Source organism: Equus asinus, chromosome 9, assembly GCF_041296235.1.
Source record: "Equus asinus isolate D_3611 breed Donkey chromosome 9, EquAss-T2T_v2, whole genome shotgun sequence".
Classification (NCBI taxonomy): domain Eukaryota; kingdom Metazoa; phylum Chordata; class Mammalia; order Perissodactyla; family Equidae; genus Equus; species Equus asinus.
The window spans coordinates 89,523,046-89,541,660 of NC_091798.1; the positions used below are offsets into that span (position 1 = coordinate 89,523,046).

At 40.6% G+C, this 18,615-nt stretch overlaps 1 protein-coding gene across 1 annotated transcript in view; it reads left to right on the forward strand.

Annotated features, from left to right (window-relative positions):
• Nucleotides 1-18,615, forward strand: part of ARSB (arylsulfatase B) — a 169,508-nt gene that overhangs the window by 14,881 nt on the left and 136,012 nt on the right. Inside the window, exons 2-4 of the mRNA XM_014856999.3 lie at nt 3,106-3,292; nt 7,194-7,384; nt 15,319-15,526. Coding sequence (XP_014712485.1) covers nt 3,106-3,292; nt 7,194-7,384; nt 15,319-15,526 — 586 coding nt within the window. The remainder of the gene's footprint in view (nt 1-3,105; nt 3,293-7,193; nt 7,385-15,318; nt 15,527-18,615) is intronic.

Consider the following 18,615-nt stretch of genomic DNA (forward strand, 5'->3'; position numbering starts at 1 on the left):
TCAACCAGGGACAGAATCTTTCTATGATTTGGGGGGTGTGTATGTTTTCAGGGCAATGTTTCCCTTTCCCAGCCTGGGTATTGTAACGTCCTTATTATTAAGGATCCCAGCTCGAAAGAGATGGAACATTCAAATTAGGATAATTTAGGGAAGTTTTTTTTTTTTCACAAAGGGACTACTTAAAAAGGTGAGAATGTGTAGGGGAGACACGGGAGATAGTGTATAACCCAGTAGAGCTGTTACTCCCCCTAGACCAGAAGGGAGGAAAGGAGAGGGGCATTACCAGAAGCTAGAGAGAGAGAGCCGTGTAGAGAAGGCTGTCTCCTCAGGGGCCTGCAGTAGAGACAGCTTGGCAATCCAGGCCACTCACCTCCCCTCTTCCTCCAGTCTCCGACCATGGCTCCCCACTGGCTGACACAATCAGAAGCCAGAAGGCACAGGAGCCCTTTGATTTGGTCCCCACAGGTCAGCTTCCCAGGGTGGAGAGCAGAGCGTGGTTGTGGAGGGCAGCAGGGAGGCATCACGCATAGATCCCAGTGTAGGTGTCCAGTTATTTCAGGGAGGGGTGGGCATAAAAATCTCAATAGAAAACTTAAACTCACTTTTATTTTTAAACAGTTTTATTGAGGTTTGATTGATATACAATAAACTGCACGTATTTAAAGTATAAAATTTGATGAGTTTTGATATGTGTACACCTGTGAAACCATCACCACAATCAAGAGAGCGAACATATTCACCTTCAGAATAAACCCACTTTAATTTAACATTGAAAATGTTCCATATGGTTCTTCTAGGGAGGCGTGGAAGGGTATCATGAAGTGAAGGAATGGCAGGTGCAATTCCAGAAGTGTTGGATCTGGAAAGACACACAAAAAAATGAAAGTCAAGGCAATGTCAAAGCCTGTGAGAACACTAATAGCAAGTAGCTTATAAGAAATTAGAAAAGAAATTGTGAGTTTGAAAGGGTGTTTTTTTTTGTCTCTACTTTGTATCTGTTTATTGCCATGTATTGAAAACAAAACGAGACAAAAATCTGTGAGTCTCTCCAGCCTGGGTAGTCAGTATTTGAATCTGACAAAATCAGTGATAAGTCAGTATTTATTAGAATCTCCAAGAAAACTGTAGATCGGTTGTTCCAATATGCATTTTATCTGATGTTCATATCATACAACACGCTCCTGGGGGCAGGTCCAGCCTTAGGTGGGTGTTCTCTGTAATGCCACCCCATCTCTGTGATGTGTTGTTGGTAACAACGCCTACAGTTATTAACTTGACGATTGATGAGGTTTTAGTATGTACTTAGTGACAGAGCTGGGATGGGATTTACTTCTCTGAGCTTTATGCTATTCTGCTTTAAATTATAAAAGCTAGTAAATCATTTGCAAACACATTTTTTACCATTTATTAATAATTGCTTGGTACCCCCCTGACAGCTTATGGAGGTACCAGAGAGTCATGGCCTGGGTTGAGAATGGGCACTGTCAACCTTGGGTGTCCCCGGAGTCCCATTTATTCTAGAGAAATCAGGAGTGCCCGGCGCCACAGAAAGCTGGTGTCCAGTGGAGAGTGGAATGTGAGACCCTAGCCCCACTTCATACGAAGAAGAGCACCTCCCTGGAGAAGCCGGGACAAAGGGTGGGCTGTGAAGTTTCAGGGAAGGAAGGGCCTGGCAGGCGAGGAGGGAAGCCTCTGGGGACCCTGTTGTGCCCCAGCAGGGGTGCAGTGGCATCCATTAGTACAGGAGCTGTGACAAGGGCCACACAGCTTGCATGCTGGCCTTCAAACTCGCCTGGCAAGTTCAGGTCCAGGGCTTTTGCACTGTTTATTTCTTATGCCTAGAGTGCTCTGCCCCAGACTTTTGCAAGACTCTCTCTCTCTCTCTCTCACTTTGCTTAGATTTCTGCCCAAATATCTCTTCCTCAGAGAAGCTTTCTTTTGCCACCGTCTCTAAAGTATCACCTCTGTCGTGATCTCCTTCTACTTTATTTTCTTTGTAGCAGTGATCACTATCAGACATATAGCATCAGTTGTCAGACTTTTTGGTCTTAGGATCTCTGCACGTGCTTAAAAATTATTGAGGACCCCAAAGAACTTATGTTTATGTAGGTTATACCTTTTAAAATTTACTGTATCAGAAATTAAAATAGAAATTTAAAAATACTTTTTGTTCATTGAAAAATAGCAATATAAATCTATTACATGTTAGCGTAAATAACATGAAAAATAACTATATTTTCCAAAACCAGAGAATTATGCGGGAAGAGTGACATTGTTTTGTGGCTTGTACATGTCTGTGAACAGAAGGCGCTTGTTACATCTGCTTCTGCATTCGGTCTGTTGCGAGACACTGTTTTGGTAGAAGTTGATGAAGAACACCCAGCCTCAAACAGATATGTAGTTGGAGAAGGGAGGGCTATTTTAACAGCCTTTTCATATAGTTATGGATATTCTATTTTAATATGACACCAAGACTCAACAAGCGATCATTTCTTAAAGGCTAGTCGTTGTGTGATCCTTGCACCCTGGACATACTTGTGTGAGCCACTCCCAACCTGTGGGTCAGATGGCTGCTTTTTTTTAAGGAAAAGTTCGTCACTGTCTTTTGAAATTATGGTTTATGTAAAGTGGAATAAGAAATACAAATCATCACTTTCATTATACTGTTGAATAACCGTTAAAAAAAAAATCACCAAGTCTTAAAAGATTACAGAAGCTCCTTCTAATCAAACATCAACTTCTTGTGTGCACAAAAATTGGAGCACTTTTTTTTGTAGATGTACACTTCATGTTATGGCTACTTTTTTGAGGTAGGAAGTGAAAAGTTACATTGATGGTTTCTAACATAGAGCCTTGATATATCTGTTGAAAATATCTAATGTTTGTTGGAGTGCTTTTATTCATTTTTTCAAGTCCTGTTTGTGTCCATTACCTTATTTGAACAAGAGAGAAAATTGCCTTTCAGAAATGTCCTTAAGTCCATCCAGGAATAGAATTAAGCATTCAAGTCGACAGATATGTCCAGTAAATTAGGGAACCACTTTATCTGCTCGTTCAGAATGTTTCAACATTATTAATCCATAATTTCATGTTTCTCTCTTTAAGATCCACACAGGTTTACAGCACCAAATAATCTGGCCCTGTCAGCCCAGCTGCCTTCCTCTGGATGAAAAACTCCTGCCCCAGCTTCTAAAAGAAGCAGGCTACACTACCCACATGGTCGGAAAATGGCACCTGGGAATGTACCGGAAAGAATGCCTTCCAACCCGCCGAGGATTTGATACCTACTTTGGTAATGGAAATACACATGTTTCTTTAACGACTCAGTCTAAGTGCAGCGGTCTCATAAAACACACCCAAGTGTGAGCAAATGAAATAAGTGGAAACTTGAACACAGGGTAGATCAGTCAGCACCGCCGTGGGGCCGCTTTCTAACGCCACTTCCATATACATGGCTCTGTGCTCAGCTCATGGGGGGCATGAGCCCACCAGGAGGCACATACCTTTGCCAGGTCCTAAATGCCATGTTGGGGACTTTGGGGAGTTTGCTGCTTGCACATCCGAGACCATTGTACTCTTAGAGAGCCTTATTACCAATAGGGGATATGGATTGATTTTTTTTTAAATTCCAGGCAAAACCCAATACAAGAATATTTACTTCACAAAGGTTCAGAATATTTTTTTCCCCATGGACTGGGTTCAAAGATTTTTTTTTCTGGAGATGGTGGAGAAGACTCTTTTCCATTGGCATCCTTCTCCCCTTCTGAAATCTGTTTTTGGAATCACTAGATTGGAGAAGATAAATCAGAAAAATAAAATCAGAGAGTAAATAGCAAATGGTAATAGGAAGGAGAATAAGAAATAATAAGAAGTATTTTATGGACTTGACAGCCCTATAAAAATAAATGTGGAACCTAAAGTTTGTTTTAGAACGTGCCCTCTTTTAACCTGTTACAAACCGTGTCTTACTTAATGACCTATTTATCTTGCCAGTGGCTGTATATCTTTCTGTCAAGTTCTTTTCACGTTGAGGTATCTTTCTGTCTAGTTATTTAGCTACCTATCTGCTTCCCATTTGTCTCTTCATTTATTTACAAACTGCCATATCCAAAAGGGAACACACATCAAATATAAGAAGTTTAAAAATAAATAAAGTGAAAAATCAGGATGAGTAGAAAAAGAGAATAGTTACATGACACCAAATTACAAAAAAACTGCATGGCTCTTGGCGGGCTTCACATTCAGCTCTGAGATTCGAGATTTCTTATGTTCAAATAAAAAAAAAAAAAGGAAAAGGCTGTAAGAGTCACATTATTTATAAGGTGAATGGAAACCAGATGTTCAGGAAGAGTAAGGCATTTTCTGGCTCTTAGACCTGAGAGAAATGTCTCCTTTGGGAGAAGGTGAGGTGGGCAGTGTCCTCAAAAACATCATTTAGTAATAAAGTGGTGGGTTTCTTGTAGATGTTTCTTGAGGCATCCCCTTTTATTCACGCTAGGGCCGAGCTCCAAAGTACATTTCAGGAAACGTGATTATACGGGGCCCAAACAGTGCAGTGGAGGCACACAGCTCTGTAGTGCCTTGTTGGATCCTGCTTAAGAATGGAGATGCAAGGACATCAGACGTGAGACCGTGTTCTCTGGCAGACCTCGCTAAGCAATCATGGCGTTCTTTCCTGATGAACCTGGATAGATCCTCAGTATGCTCAGATAGCTGTTAAAAGTTGGACTTGGGGGGCCGGCCCGGTGGCGCAGTGGTTAAGTGCGCACTTTCCGCTTCTCGGCCCAGGGTTCATGGTTCGGATCCCAGGTGTGGACATGGCACTGCTTGGTAAGCCATGCTGTGGCAGGCATCCCACATATAAAGCAGAGGAAGATGGGCACGGATGTTAGCTCAGGGCCAATCTTTCTCAAAAAATAAAATTAAAAAAAAAAAGTTGGACTTGGGTGTAAGACCTCTTTGTTATTTTGGAGTCTAGAGGGCTGCACAATCCTATACGTCCTTTGAAAAGTTTCAGTCAGGCCTTTGCTAAAAGATGGATTGATACCCAACTCTCACAAGAGGAAAGAAGGACTATGGATATTTTAAATTTTTTTGTTAAAAACCAAGTTATATATTTAAAAATTCAGCTGGACGGGAAGTCAATGATATCCTTTTATGAGAATTAAGAAGCCTAACCAGGGCTTAGATGAACAGACACTCCACATTCCTGTGGAATGGAGACTTGCAGACAAGGAGGGGATAATGACCATCAGCTGTTATCACTGTTCTGAGACGTTCTGGTAAAAAGCAGTCAGATGATTGTGGGGCTGGTTGCACAACTCTGTGAATACACTAAAAACCATTGAGTTGTATGTTTTAAATAAGTGACTTGTATGGTATGTGAATTAAATCTCAAAGCTGTTAAATAAGGCAGTCAGAGATTTAGTTGTTCAAAAATTATTTTCTTATTTTCCCCGAAAAAGCATAGCCTGCCATCTTTAGACTTCGCATGTAAGTTTGGATTTGTGAATTACTGTTATAAAAAGCTCTGTGTGATTGTCACATGGTTCCTTGGTATCAGTTTGGCCAAGTGTGTCAATATATAGTTCTATTTGTGGAATCCTCCTATTTGTAATATCTTTTTAATATTAGTGGTTCATGTACCTTTTAATCAAGTGTATCCTATGTATATATTCTCCCCAATGATAGAAAACAGTTTACATTTACAGATAGAGAACCTGAGTGATTTCCTCAAGCTCTAATACCCAGGTGTTATTAAAAACCCCAAATAGAACCCCAGGGTCCTTCCCTCTGATCACCCATATAAGGGCTGAAGTTACTTTTATGGATACATTTCTTTCTCTGTTACATATTAATTAGGAAACACATTGGATTTCCCTTTCCTTTATATAGGAGAAAAGATTAGTGTTTAAAAAGTTATCTTAAGACCAAGGTATTCATCATATTCAGGACCTTGAGTTTAGTGAATCATGGAAAAGGAGAAAATTAATTAAAAATGAATTCATTTATTATGTAAGCTGTGTAGGGCTTTTAGTTGTGATTACAGGGAATGTTCAGGACTGGGGAAAGGGCTAGGCCATTTTTATCATCCTCATTTTAAGGTTAATAAGCACTATTTGTCACGAGAGAGCTCAGAGTCCAGCACAGCTTATGTTTTTTAATAGCTATATCGAGGTGTAATTCACATACCATGCAATTAACGAATAAAGTGTACAATTCAACGAGTTAATAAATTCACAGGGTTGTGCCACTGTCATCACAATCCAGTTGTAGAACATTCCATCACCCCAAAAGAGAAACCCCATCACCATTAGCTGTCACTCCCCATGTTCACCCAACCCCACCGGCCCTAGGCAACCACTAATGTACCTGTTGTCTCTATAGATTTGCCAACTGTAGACATTTCATATAAATGGAATCATATAATATACAGCACAGCTTATTTTAATATTCTAGGAATATATGGAACATTTGCAGAAACAACTTAGTTGTGAAAACCCATTTCCTTATATGTTTAAATTGTGGGATAGGCAATTGATGCCCTTTAAATTTGGGGTGAGATTGAGATCACCATTGGTGGAAAAATCTAATTTCAGTGCCTCATGTTGTTTTGATCTTTTGGCTCTGTTAGGTTATGTCGAGAGATCCTCTGTTTGAAAAGGTTTGTGTCTTTCGCCAGTGGGTGTCAGCATCTGACTGAAGATGATTTCTCCTAGAGCTGCTTCTATAAATAACTTTGAAGCCAGTCTCTCAAGGTCAATGTTAACATTATTTGAATCCTGCGTTCATTTATGTGATCACCTCAGAGTAAAATCTTGCAACAAATCACATTAACTATATACTGTTTTGGCCATTAGATAGCTTTAAGAGATTACAATGTTATCCCCTTTATTGACTTTGAACTCTGATTTTTTTAAACATATTTCTTTGGAATCACCCACTTTGAGAGTTACATGATAGAGCTTGTGTTGTAAGACTTGGTGAGGAATGGATTGGGATATTTTTACAATGGCATTTGAGTGCCTTCTGCTAGCAAATATAGAGATGTTAAGAAATGGTGCTCTCATGAGCCTTGTCATTTGATTTGCCTTGTCATGGGTAATCAATTGCATTAGGCAATTAAATGCTGAAACATGAGTTTGCTTAACAAGTTTTATGCTATGCTACTTTATCTCCCCTTCTCGTTGTAGGGTATCTCCTAGGTAGTGAAGATTACTATTCCCATGAGCGCTGTACATTCATCGACGCTCTGAACGTCACACGATGTGCTCTCGATTTTCGAGATGGTGAAGAAGTTGCCACAGGATATAAAAATATGTATTCAACAAGTGTATTTACCGAAAGGGCGACAGCCCTCATAACTAACCATCCACCAGAGAAGGTAAGTCTTGCTTCTTTATTGATATCAAAATTGTGTTAAGATAGCATCTCTTCAGATAAATAGAAGAAAAAGCTGCTGTCATTTAGGGATAAATCTAATGAGTTCCAGGGGAGTAGTTTTAAAATTTTAGAGTACATCAGTATCAGCCTGGGAAGCTTGTTAAAAATAGAAATTCCTGGAGCCCACCTCTAAGAGTCTGATTCATTGGGTCCGAGGGCAATCCATACATCTGCATTTTAAAGAAACTCCTCAAGGGTGGTTCTGCTCCAAGTCATTCCCAGGTCACACTTTGAGGAGTACTGTGTCTATAGTGTTTTAGCAGAGATGTAGTCTTATTATTTTGGTGTATTATGTGCATGTGCTGTAAGTAATTAGTAAATTGACTTTTTTTTAATGATAAGCTTATGCACAAGATGAGGCTTTATTATGGCAAACTTTCTGTTAGGAGATCAACAAACTTTAGGTTCAGGGTAAGACCTCTAACTTTGTAGTTTCCCCCCCAAGATTATTTTGGCTATTCTAGGTGTTTTATATTCCCACGTTAATTTTAGAATCAGCTGGTCAATTTCTACCAAAAAAAAAAATTGCTTAGATTTAGGTTTTGTTGAATCTGTAGACCAACTTTGGGAGAATGGACATCTTAACAGAATTAAGTGTTCCGATCCATAAATGTGGTGTACTGATGAGTCTGTTTTTCACGTTTACCATGCTGAAGCTGTTGTGTATGTCATGTGCTGAAATCTTTTGACTTATCTATAGGTAAAAATAGAAAAGAGTCCAAATAGCCTTAAACATTTTTTTCTTAACCTAGAGTTAACCTCATAAGCTAAAGTTTAAGCTAAATTCTCTGGGTTTAGCTTATAAATGCCTTTAAAATTGGGTCAGATATTTGTGTTGTCAGATATTGGGTTCACAATATGGCCACATTAAGAACTGCATCAGTACACCTAGGAAATTAATCTTTCAACAGGACCTGACATAGCAAATTACAGAACGTGCAGAGTTACGTGGTTCTTCCAGTTTCCTGCACTTGGCCTCTTTGAAAGTTGCTGAAGGTCCTCAGTGCAGATCACAGTTGGATTCTGGTTTATAGTGCTGTCCTGACTTGGTACCTGGCTGGTGACTCCCTTTCTGAGGTGGTTTCTTCCTGGCTTTGTCTTTGCCTCTCTAACTCAGGATTGGGGTGTCTGGTGTCTGTCCTCAGCTTTGCTCCACTTTTGGCTTTCTATCACTCTTACATGCTGACATCTTGGAGTAGCCATGCTTGCTGTAGATCATGGAAGAAATTGAACATTCTCTCAAATACATAGACATACGCAGATTTTAAATCTAGATCTAAGCCAATACTCAGATAGTCGGAAAGATAACTGCTTGGTAATTGGCTTACGTTCAGGTGTCTTCTGTATGCTTGACATCTTATAAATACAGCTAAAAACCCAAGAACAAGATAAAATCTAAGGGAACTGCAGTCGGTGTCCGGCCCTTTGAGGTAGGCACCATTTTACAGACAAGCAAACTGGCTTAGAGAAGTTAAGTAACTTGTTCAAGGTCACAGAGCTATTGAAAGTCAGAATCAGAATTTAAACCCATGCTGTTTGACTCCAGAGCTCAATGCACTTAACAAGCCTCCCTAGTTACAGTTAACATCCGAGACCAGAGATTGTGAGGCCCAGTGTATGATTCAGTGTGATGGTTCCAATCCTGACAGTATTCTGGGATCATCTGGAAAGCTTGTAAGACATACCAATTCCAATATTGTGATTTATCGGTCTGAGGTGGGACCTTGTCACTGGTGTTTAATTACCCCTCTGCCCTCACCTCTCAGCAGTGATTCTGATGTGCAACCACTGTTGACACCCCTCAAACACAGGCGGCAAGCAGAAGCCAGCTGCCTTTCACAGCTTGGGTCCGGGGGAAATCCATGCATCTACATTTTAAAGAAACTCCTCAAGGGTTTCACTCCCTTAACCATGCAACAACTGTAATGTGCCTGCAATAAAAATTAGTTCCCATTACGGAATAATAGAGTATTCTCTCGCAGTGCCCAGAACATGAAGCGGATAAGAGGAAGCAGCTGGGGTGAAATCATTCTCTGTGGGTGGGCTGTCTTAATTGGTGTAGTAGGGAAAGCACAGGAACTGAGGAAAATGGTAGGCCCTAAGAGCTCGCAAGCCATCCAAACTAGAGTTATGGTAGGGTGTGGCTCATAGGTAACATTCTGGAAGCTTCCAGATGAGAGGTGGTCATTTTCCCACGATGTCTAAAATACTCCTAAGCAGTATCCAGCATTCCCAACATTCTCACAGTGAAGTTTCAAGCAGAGACATAAATGAATGAAATCATTAATAGCCAAGTAATAGCGCCAGAAAATTTAGTACAGCAAGTGCGGATCTTTACATTTTCAATTCTCAGTAAAATGATGTGTCACACAGTTCCGGGAACTGCCCTTTTTTTCATCGTTTTATCCCAATGTTGAGTCTAATTCTGTGCTAATTTCTCAGGTGCTATAAATAGCCTGTAACAAAGGCAGCTTGTTCTAAGATGGAGATCATTAAAGAAGTTCACGCAAAGTATCCACAAGAAAGCTTAGAAATGTGCTTATTTTAAAGAGCATTGGAGGGGAAAAAGCACATGGAGCTGTTCTGTCACAGAAACACAGTTGGTGCTGGACTCGGGCAGATGCTGCTAATAACCATTGCACATGTGTCGGGAAGGAATGTCTTTCTCTCGTTCTCCAGGATGGTTCCCTTAGTACTGACACTGCAGTGTGAAAGTAGCATATTCGTAAAATATCTTTTGGTTAAAAATAGCCCCCTCAACACTGCAGGAAAAAAAATAAATGTTTTCTCACACACCTGATCTACTAGAAGCAAATGTGAATTTTTAGTGGTAGACTCTTGCTTTTCCCTGACACAGTTTGGAAAGAAATGTCTTAATTTGAAGTCAAAGATAGAATAACAATTTAAAAACGTGTCATGTGCTCTTAAAAAAATTTATACTTTTAATTAGGGATATATACTAAAGAAGTGAAAACAAGGCTTTCTTCTTCACTGAAATTAGATTTCTTAGCATGGTGAGGATATTTAGAGTATATATCTTAGGAGTCGAATGGTATAATAAGAAAGAGAAATGATCCCTTAGCATCTTATTAATATGCTAATAACTTCAGGTAATAATGTCATACTTTTTTCTTTTTTTTTTTTTTGCTGAGGAAGGTTAGCCCTGAGCTAAAGTCTGTGCCAATTTTCCTCCACTTTATATGCAGGTTGCCTCCATGCCATGGCTGAGAGTAGTATATAGGTCCATGCCAGGGATCTGAACCTGCGAACCTGGGCCGCCGAAGCAGAGCACGCCAAACTTAACCACTACTCTACAGGGCCGGCACCCAATCATGTCATACTTTTATGTAATACTTAAACATTTGGTCATGATTTACATCTAGGATTCCATTTCATATTCTTAAGAAACCTGAAAGGGTTACAGTTAGGGTTGGTGTAAAGGCAGTAGCTGTAATTGGGTTGGTCAGAGCAGGAATGGGGACCCAAGAAAGAGCAAGGGAGAGATCAGGGCGCAGCATAAAACCTGGAGATCCTCGGAGATCCAAGTCAGGTCTGGGACTCCCATGTTTCGAATCTGATGTGAGTAAGGTCAGTAGACAGTATAATAATAATGAGCCGTCCCCAGGATGGCGGCTGCTTGCTTAGGCCGACAGTGAGCTGAGGCCCTGGTGGGCAGGTGTGGGGAAATTGGCTGCTGCTGTGCACTGGGACGGTCATAGGACACGTGGCTGCAGGGGGGTCCTGAGTGTGGTTGGAGAACCTTAGGGCCCTAGTTAATTCTTTTGTCCACTGGGCCACCATGTAGTACTAAGAACAGCACTCTATTACTTTTTTTCCAATTTAAAAATAGTATAGAAATGCTTCACATCTAGCACTGTTGAGGAATTAGTTGTTTCATAAATACAGTTCACCTCGCGAGTGCTGAAACTTTATTATTACAATATTGAATGGAAATACTCTAAAATGTGTTACACTGGTCCTAACCTCTTTGAATGGACTGCACTGTCCATCACTGTGCCTCCTTCTCGTCACCTGGAGCCATCCTGATGTGCATTAGGCTGTTTGCTTCTACACTTCATGGCCCTAGATTACTGCTGGTGAAAGGGGAAAAGAGATAACTTGTTTTGTTCAAGGAATAGCTTCATCCATACTTGCTAGTTATTAGGATCCAGTCCACAGGTCATGTGAGGCCTTTGCGTGGCCTGTGACAGTCACAGGACAGGCTGCGTGTCATCCTCAGAGGCTGTTTTCACTTCCTCTTCTCAGTTAGGCCCCTTCAGTTTGAACTAACGGAAGCCTGACCACTGGAAAAATGGAGGAATTGCTGTAGTTTTATCATTTTAAACCCTCCAGAATGGTGGTCATTCTTTTAGCCACTAAGGAATAATTATTGGAAAGATTTTCAGGTAATTTTTTACTATATTTGGCAAAGTGAGTAGAATGATTTCCATACTGAGTATTTATAAGATCCTTTAATGATGGTCCCAGAATCACTGTCTTTTTCCCTGGCATGGTTAGAAGGACTCGCCCCTGCCACCCTCCTGGCCATCGCCTCTAGGAGTCACTGGCTGGTTGGAAATAACCTGCATCGTTTCCCCTTTCTCTCCTTCACGGTGTCGGTTGCCATGTTGCTGCTAATGACCTGATGAACACATCTCCTCCTTGAGCAGAGAGCTCCCTCTCCTTGCTCCACCCCTGCCCACAGCAGAGAACCCAGACCAGGGTCACAAACTCATGTGTGCAAGGATTAGGCTGCTGACCTAAGTAAGTGAAGCTGCTCAGTAGAACAGTGGGGAGACGCTAGAAAATTGGACAGCGTTTGGGAGTGGGGTCTCTCTTTCTCAAACTCTAGCCATTTGTTACCAGATGGAGTGTGGGCGTAGAGTTGTCAGAAGGTCTGGTTTTTCAAGCAAATTAAAACAAAACCAGATTTTTATGTGCTATTTCCTGATTTTTAAAACTTCATGTGGGCTACAAATTGTTGAGGCCTTTCATTTTTTAATGCTGTTTCCAACTAGACCTCAGCTGGTGGCTGGGGTTGGCTCAGTATAGTGTTGAAGGACCCAGACAGCTGCTCCCTGCGCAGACCCTCACTGCACTGTCGGTCCCGGATGCCCCCGTGCTTCCTTTCCCCTCTGACTGTCTCAGCCCAGGGTCCTTCCTCGCCACCGGGCAGAGCATCTGCTCGATTCCCTTCCCTATGGTCTGGGGGAACGTGGAAGATTCCATGTGACCTGTGTGTCTAGAGTAGAAAGTGTGTGTCGAGGGCGAGCAGAGGCAGAGCTAGAATAGTGTCAAAGCTTTTAGTCTCGAGTTTGGAGTTGGAATTTGGGATGGTTTCCTCTGGAAATAATGTACAAATGAAGCATAGGTTCTGCATTATCGTGGTTTTCATTCTGTCACCTACTTCCTTATTTAAATGGATTTTAAAGTGTGACTTTGATATTTAACAGCCATTTTTAACATTTTGATTTCAGGGGAAAAGGCGTTTCTAATTCTGAAGATCTGAACCAAAAATAGTCTTTTGGAGCTCTTTCTATGAATGCTCCTTACTCTATCACAGGGAGGTATAATAGATAATTTTAAAACAATGTATAACAATGAAGAATGAAATATGAGCCCCCCGACCCACAGTCTGCTTTTAACTTTTCCTCATTCACTTATGAGATTTAAGTGTCTCGAATACTTTAACAGAAATATGTATTTATTCTTGGGTTGAACTGGTTGTTGTCTTTTTGGGGGTTTTCAACTCATTAAAGAATTCTGTACTATGGGGCCGGCCCAGTGACATGGTGGTTAAGGTCACGCCCTCTGCCTCAGTAGCCTGGGGTTTGCCAGTTTGGATCCCAGGTTCGGACCTACGCACTGCTTACTAAGCCACACTGTGGCAGGCATCCCATGTATAAAGTGGAGGAGGATGGGCACAGATGTTAGCTCAGGGCCAGTCTTCCTCAAGAAAAAAAAAAAAAGAATTCTGTACAAGCACAATGAAGAGAGTGCTTTCAGAAAAGCTCATCAGAAAGGAGAGGCTGACTTGGAATACCACTGATGTTAGATGCTGTAAACTGATGGAAGAGGTAAAATAGAATCAATCTATCACACTCTTTAGTTTCCAGGAATTAAACTGGCCCTACGTTTGGTACTAGATCAAAGACTAACATGGCATAGTCTTTGCTTATTTTTTCATAAAAACATCAAAAATCCTTAACCCTCTTCTAAAAGATGTGAACTTATTTTTCAGCTAAAACAAAAAGTTAAAGCATCTCTTGGTACATATCCACCCTGTAATAGTGCAGTTTCCAATAGGAAATTGCTCTGCAATTAGTATGAACTCGAGCAAGTCATATAACCTTTCCAAGCCTCAGTTAACTTATCTGTAAAATGGATGTAACATAGGGTGGTTTTGAGTATTAAAAGAGATAGAATATGTAAATCTTGATAGTATGTAGCACATAGACAACATTTAATGTGTGGTCGTTATTATTGATATTATCATTTGTTTGGATCAGAGACTTCCAGGCCATTTTAGAACTCAAGGTTTTATTTTTTATTTTTTTTGTCTTGTGCCTTGTTACATTTTTCTAATATCTTTATTGAGACGTAATTCACATACCATAAAATTCACCCATTTCAAGTATACAATTCAATAGTAAGTTCAATTAAATAGTAAATTGTGCAGCCATCACCATGATCTAAGTTTAAGACATTTTCATAAGCCATTAGCAGTACATATTAACGCTCACCATTCCTCTCCACCCGCCAACTCCCTGCAGCTCCTGGCACCCACTCATTTACTTTCTGTCTCCGTAGATTTGCCTCTTCTGGACATTTCATACAAGTGGAGTCGTACAGAATGTGGTCTTCTGTGATGGGCTTCTTTCACTTAGCCTGATGCTTTCAAGGTTCATCTATGCTGTAGCTGTGTCAGTCCCTCACTCCTTCTTCTGGCTGCGTAGTATTCCTTTTATTGCTGTATATTGTTGAAAATAATACCCCATTTTGTTTCTCCATTCATCAATTGGTGGACGTTTGGGTTGTTTCCTCCTTTTGGCTATTATGGATAATGCTTCTGTGAACATCCATGTACAAGTTTTTGTGTGGATATATGCTTTTGTTTCTCTAGGAATGGAAATGTTGGGTCGTGTGGTAACTCTGTGTTTAACAATTTCAAGAACTGCCAAATTGTTTTTCAAACTGTCTACACCATTTTCCATGCCTGTTAGCAGTGCATGAGCGTTTCAATTTCTCCACATCCTCAGCAACGCTTGTTATTTTCTGGGTTTTGTATTATGACCATCCCAGTGGGTGTGAAGTGGTATCTCAAAGTGGGTTATTTTTTCTCTTTTTTCTCCCCAAACCCCCCCAGTACATAGTTGTATAGTTTCTAGTTGTGGGTCCTTCTAGTTGTGGCATGTGGAATGCTGCCTCATTGTGGCCTGATGAGTGGTGCCATGTCCGTGCCCAGGATTCAAACCAGCAAAACCCCAGGCCACCAAAGCAGAATGAGAGAACTTAACCACTCGGCCGCCGGGCCGGCCCCTCAGAGTGGTTTTGATTTCCATTTCCCTAATGACTAATGACATCTTTTCACGTGCTTATTAGTCCGTTTGTATATCTTCTTTGGAGAAATTCTATTCAAATTCTTTGCCCATTTTGTAATTGAGTTAATTGTCTTTTATTATTGAGTTGTAAGAATTCTTTATATATTCCAGATACAAGTCCCTTCTCAGATATGTGATTTACAAATATTTTAACCCATTCTGTTGTCTTCGTACTACCTGATATTACTTTTATTACCTGATAAATCTGGACTTCTCTCTCTCTATTTAATGCTTACATACCCTCTTAACTGATTTGCACAAACTCTCTTTCCAGCCTCTATTTCTCTACCTTGCTCTCCAGTCTGTCCACCAGCCCCTTCAGGTCCCTGAAGAATACCTGAAGCCATACGACTTTATCCAAGATAAGAACAGGTATCACTATGCAGGAATGGTGTCCCTTTTGGATGAAGCAGTGGGAAATGTCACCGCAGCCTTAAAAAGCCGTGGACTCTGGAACAACACGGTGTTCATCTTCTCTACAGGTAAGCCTGTCAATAGGAAAATCATCTCTTGGCAAAGCCTGGGACATGGTATTCGATAAATGGAATGAAGACAAATTGGAACATTTAGCAGTTCTTTATTGAAATAAATGCTAACTGCAAGAGTAGAGACATGATAATAATGGCTAGATAGATGTGTCTAAGGAAAAAGAATTATGGGCTTTCCTTCCCTTCCTTCAAATATGAAAGTATTCTGGGAGTATGCTTAAAAACAAGTGCCCACTGAGTAAATGTGAGTGGACATCATGCATATGCAGGGTAGCTGGGCGGTGAATCCCCGGGTGGCTTGTTCTCAGCAATCTCTACAGCCCAGGCATCCTCTACGAATAGGACTTCCACTGACTAGCAGTGTCTCTGTATCAGAGCAAAGAGGCAGATTGTGACATTATGAAGACAGATAGGAAATGGAGCCACTTAAATCTAGGCTAGAGTCTCCAAGTATAGATTTTTTTAATATTAAAATTTTCTGACAATAAAAGTCATACTTGTTGATTATAGAAAAAAAAGGAATAAGGAAAATTTTTGAAAATCATTTTCCTTATGACAATGTCATTCTGATTCCTAATCTGTTATATATGTGATTTTTCCCCCCCTCATTAAACATAGTTTTCTAAAATTTCCCTGTGATGTGCTTTGGGTGTAGATCTTGGTTTATTCAGTATGCTGAGTACTCAGAACTTTCTATCTGAAAATACAGATTCTTTTGTTAGGGGAAATATTCTTGTATTATTTATTTCACAATTGTTTGGTCCCCCATCTCCTCTTTCTCCTATTCTGTCTTTACAAAATTCCTGTTATTTGGATGTTAGATCAATCCTCTAATTTTCTTAGTTTTTTCACTCTCTCTTTTCTTTATTTTTCTTCTACTATTTGGGAAATTTTCTTATCATTATTTTGTAACCATTCTATTGAATTCATTGCAACCACCATGTTTTTTAGTAATCAAGAACTCTTTGTTGTTTTCTGATAATTCCTTTTTGTAAAGTTCTGTTTTTATAGATGTAATAATTTGTTTCTCCAAGGCCTGTGCTCTTAACCATTAATTTTATATATGTGTGAGTGTGTATGTAGGCATGTGCATACATATACTTATATGTGTGAGTGTGTGTGTAGGCATGTGCATACAGATACTTGTATGTGTGAGTGTGTGTGTAGGCATGTGCATACGTATACTTGTATGTGTGAGCGTGTGTGTAGGCATGTGCATACATATACTTGTATGTGTGAGTGTGTGTGTAGGCATGTGCATACAGATACTTGTATGTGTGAGTGTGTGTGTAGGCATGTGCATACAGATACTTGTATGTGTGAGTGTGTGTGTAGGCATGTGCATACGTATACTTGTATGTGTGAGCGTGTGTGTAGGCATGTGCATACAGATACTTGTATGTGTGAATGTGTGTGTAGGCATGTGCATACAGATACTTGTATGTGTGAGTGTGTATGTAGGCATGTGCATACAGATACTTATATGTGTGAGTGTGTGTGTAGGCATGTGCATACAGACACTTGTATGTGTGAGTGTGTGTGTAGGCATGTGCATACAGATACTTGTATGTGTGAGTGTGTATGTAGGCATGTGCATACGTATACTTATATGTGTGAGTGTGTGTGTAGGCATGTGCATACGTATACTTATATGTGTGAGTGTGTGTGTAGGCATGTGCATACAGATACTTGTATGTGTGAGCGTGTGTGTAGGCATGTGCATACAGATACTTGTATGTGTGAGCGTGTGTGTAGGCATGTGCATACAGATACTTGTATGTGTGAGCGTGTGTGTAGGCATGTGCATACAGATACTTGTATGTGTGAGTGTGTGTGTAGGCATGTGCATACAGATACTTGTATGTGTGAGTGTGTGTGTAGGCATGTGCATACAGATACTTGTATGTGTGAGTGTGTGTGTAGGCATGTGCATACGTATACTTGTATGTGTGAGCGTGTGTGTAGGCATGTGCATACAGATACTTGTATGTGTGAGTGTGTGTGTAGGCATGTGCATACGTATACTTGTATGTGTGAATGTGTATGTAGGCATGTGCATACAGATACTTATATGTGTGAGTGTGTGTGTAGGCATGTGCATACGTATACTTATATGTGTGAGTGTGTATGTAGGCATGTGCATACAGATACTTGTATGTGTGAGCGTGTGTGTAGGCATGTGCATACATATACTTATATGTGTGAGCGTGTGTGTAGGCATGTGCATACGTATACTTGTATGTGTGAGTGTGTGTAGGCATGTGCATACGTATACTTGTATGTGTGAGTGTGTATGTAGGCATGTGCATACGTATACTTGTATGTGTGAGTGTGTGTAGGCATGTGCATACGTATACTTGTATGTGTGAGTGTGTATGTAGGCATGTGCATACGTATACTTATATGTGTGAGTGTGTGTGTAGGCATGTGCATACGTATACTTGTATGTGTGAGCGTGTGTGTAGGCATGTGCATACAGATACTTGTATGTGTGAGTGTGTGTGTAGGCATGTGCATACAGATACTTGTATGTGTGAGTGTGTGTGTAGGCATGTGCATACGTATACTTGTATGTGTGAGTGTGTGTGTAGGCATGTGCATACGTATACTTATATGTGTGAGTGTGTATGTAGGCATGTGCATACAGATACTTGTATGTGTGAGCGTGTGTGTAGGCATGTGCATACAGATACCTGTATGTGTGAGCGTGTGTGTAGGCATGTGCATACAGATACCTGTATGTGTGAGCGTGTGTGTAGGCATGTGCATACGTATACTTGTATGTGTGAGCGTGTGTGTAGGCATGTGCATACGTATACTTATATGTGTGAGTGTGTGTGTAGGCATGTGCATACGTATACTTGTATGTGTGAGCGTGTGTGTAGGCATGTGCATACAGATACTTGTATGTGTGAGCGTGTGTGTAGGCATGTGCATACAGATACCTGTATGTGTGAGCGTGTGTGTAGGCATGTGCATACAGATACCTGTATGTGTGAGCGTGTGTGTAGGCATGTGCATACGTATACTTATATGTGTGAGTGTGTATGTAGGCATGTGCATACAGATACTTGTATGTGTGA